Source organism: Parus major, chromosome 28 (assembly GCF_001522545.3).
Source record: "Parus major isolate Abel chromosome 28, Parus_major1.1, whole genome shotgun sequence".
In the NCBI taxonomy this organism is placed as follows: domain Eukaryota; kingdom Metazoa; phylum Chordata; class Aves; order Passeriformes; family Paridae; genus Parus; species Parus major.
This window is the reverse complement of record NC_031797.1, coordinates 3,409,673-3,412,838: the sequence shown is the minus strand read 5'-3', so window position 1 is coordinate 3,412,838 and position 3,166 is coordinate 3,409,673. Positions and strand designations below refer to the sequence as shown.

The 3,166-nt window shown below is 60.0% G+C and overlaps 1 protein-coding gene across 1 annotated transcript in view; it reads right to left on the bottom strand.

Annotated features, from left to right (window-relative positions):
- The window catches only part of LOC107215374 (calcium/calmodulin-dependent protein kinase type IV-like), a 15,568-nt gene that overhangs the window by 10,265 nt on the left and 2,137 nt on the right, over window positions 1-3,166 (bottom strand). The window contains exons 3-4 of the mRNA XM_033520094.1: window positions 654-732; window positions 288-350 (exon numbers count right to left, since the gene is read on the bottom strand). Of these exons, the coding sequence (XP_033375985.1) occupies window positions 288-350; window positions 654-732 (142 nt within the window). The remainder of the gene's footprint in view (window positions 1-287; window positions 351-653; window positions 733-3,166) is intronic.

Below are 3,166 nucleotides of genomic sequence, written 5' to 3'. Positions count from 1 at the left end.
GAAGGGTTTTCCATGAGGTGCATGAAGGGTTTTCCATGGGGTGCAGGAAGGGTTTTCCATGGGGTGCAGGAAAGGATTTCCATGGGGTGCAGGAAAGGATTTCCATGGGGTGCAGGAAAGGATTTCCATGGGGTGCAGGAAGGGTTTTCCATGGGCTGGTGCCTTCACCCTGCACCAAGCTGGGATGAGGACAAGGACATTCCAGCCCTTCCCTCAGCACTGGGCAGAGTTAAGGGCAAACCCGACCCAAAGGGAGGTGGCAGCCGTGTCACAAGGGTCCTACTCACGATGTTGGGGTGCGAGAGCCGCAGCAGGACCCCGATCTCCGTCCTCACGATCTTTTTGTCGATCTGGGAAGCAGAGCCCGCACAGAGCTTGTGTCACCTGCGCTGCCAGGCCTGGCCCCGGTTCCCCCACCCCGCAGAGACCCCCTCATTACTCCCAGAACATTCCCAAGTCTGTCCCAGGGCCCACCCCAATCCCAAATCCCAGCGCTTTTGTCCCCGTGGGACCCCCAGGCTGTGGGAGCGGTGCCCGGTGCCAGCCCCATCCCGGTGCCGAGGGGCAGGGGAGGAGACACAGCACCAGCCCTGCCCCCCAGGCTCCCTGATGCTCCCCCTTCCCCTCCCCAGCCCCTCTCCTGCCTCGCTCACCGTTTTCTTCAGGATCTTGGCAGCGTAGGGAGCTCCCGTGCGCTTTTCCTGGCAGCTGAACACCACCGAGGTGGCTCCCCTGGGAGGGCAGGGAGGACGTGAGGCTGGTGCAGAGCTGGGGGTCCCGCTCCCCCTGTGCCCCCCACCAGCACCTTTGGCAGTGCCAGGCCCTGGGAGCTCAGTGTGGATCCCACTCCTCATGGATCCTGTTTTTCATGGATCTCCCTCCTCCTGAATTCCCTTCCTTCTGAATCCCCCCACTCCTGAATTCCCTTCATCCTGAATTCCCTTCCTCCTGCATCCTTCCATTCCTGAACTCCCTTCCTCCTGCATCCTCCCATTGCTGAATTCTCTTCCTTCTGAATCCCCCCGCTCCTGAATTCCCTTAATCCTGAATTCCCTTCCCACTGAATCCCCCCACTCCTGAATTCCCTTCCTTTTGAATCCCCCTGCTTCTGAATTCCCTTCCTCCTGCATCCCCCCCGCTCCTGAATTCCCTTCCTCCTGCATCCTCCCATTCCTGAATTCCCTTCATCCTGCATCCTCCCATTCCTGAATTCCCTTCCTTCTGAATCCCCCACTCCTGAATTCCCTTCATCCTGAATTCCCTTCCTCCTGCATCCTTCCATTCCTGAATTCCCTTCCTTTTGAATCCCCCCGCTCCAGAATTCCCTTCATCCTGAATTCCCTTCCTCCTGAATCCCCCCATTCCCGAATTCCCTTCCTCCTGCATCCCACCACTCCTGAATTCCCTTCCTGTACCCCTCTCCTTCATCCCCACCCCTCATCCCCTTCCTGCATCCCCTCCTGATAGTTCCCTCTCCCGCATCCCCCTCCTCCTGCACCCCCCTCCCGCATCCTCCCCGGCTGAGGCTATTTTAATTAAACCCGACTTCTACAGGGGGTTTAAATCCTTAAGCGGCTTTCACGACGGGCCGGAGCCGCCGTGTCCCCGCTCGCAGCCTCTGGGCGACAGCAGCGACACTGCCGGGGTCCCATCCCGGCCGATCCCGATGTCACCAGACTGCTCCTGCCAGGTGACACCGCCGCGTCCCCTCCGTGCCCCTCAGCCACCTCGGCTCGAGTTAATCGCGTTTCCCGAGCGCTGGACGGTGAAATCAGCCCAGAGCTCCGGGGCTCATTTGCAATTCCATCTCCCTGCCTGGCTCCTGGAGCAGATTAATTCCTGCCCCCGGGTAATCGCCCGCGTTTTGCCGCACTTTGGCTTCGCCGCCCTCTGGGAGGGAGCTCAGGCTGTGCCTGGAGGTGCCCGACAAGATCAGATCCCCAAAAACACCGATTTTCACACCGAAACCTCCCCTGAGCCCACCAACATCCCCCCCTCGCTGCAGCCCCCGAGCTCCCGGGTGCTCTCCTGAAAGAAGGATTTGTCTTCAAGCCCCGAGCAGATTTTGCAACTCATCCGGCTGAATTTGGGAACGGCGTTCCCATGGCAACGGCAGCGCCGGGTACCGGCTTCCTCCAGGATGCTGCGGCATCCACCTGGCACCGACCAACCCCAACCCTGCCCAGCTTCAAAACATTTCCTCCCTTTCGCCAAACGTTCTCCATGAGACTTTAAAAGTGATTTGGAGAATTGTTGCGGCTGGGAGGGGAGGGGAGAGGCGGCCACCACCTGCTCCAGCTCAGGAAAACGGGCAAAAGCTGCAATTTGACCCCAAAATGGCATCGCTGCTGCTGTGCCCACAACGCTCATCCAGCGGGAGAAGCCACGAGGTTATTGTTGGAATTTCCCAGCTGGGCTGGACACGGGGCAGGACCTTCCACCCCCTCTCCACGACTGAATCCCAGCCAGGATCTGTCGCCTCTCACCCTCCCTGTACATTTTTCCGCACGGACAATTCCCAGCCTGATTCCCGCCGCTAACGAGATCATTTAGGAGCGCTCGGCTCGGTGTTTAGGAGGGCTCGGGGTGGCTCCTGTGCCCGCTGTGCCCGCGGCGCTGCCCCTCACGCGTCCCCAATTAGGGCAGCGCTCGGATCCGGGCTGGAATTCGCCACACCTCGGCCCCTGCCGGCCCCCGCAGCCACCGCTCAAGGCCTCAAATAAATATCCCCAATCAGCCTTGCCTGCGATGGGAGATAATTGCATTTGCTTCCCAGATGAACTGGAAAATGTCGAACGATGGGATTTGCCGAGAGCCTGGAACGTGCGGCCGCTGCGAGAGCCGGGAGCGGCCTCGGGCTGGGTCCTCCCCGCTGTCCCCACATCCCTGCCCGGCTCCCTCCGTCCCTCTCCTGCTCCCTGGGGTTTCCTGGCCAGAACCAGCTCCAACCTTGCCAGGAGAGGCTCTAAGGGAGAGCTGTGCATGGCCAGTGGGCTCCCACAGCCCAAATCCCAGCCGGATCCCAACACCGTGAGTGGGAAGCTCCAGGACTGAGACCAGCTTGATTTAAATCTGGTGCTGAAACTGGATGGATGGATGGATGGATGGATGGATGGATGGATGGATGGATGGATGGATGGATGGATGGATGGATGGATGGATGGAT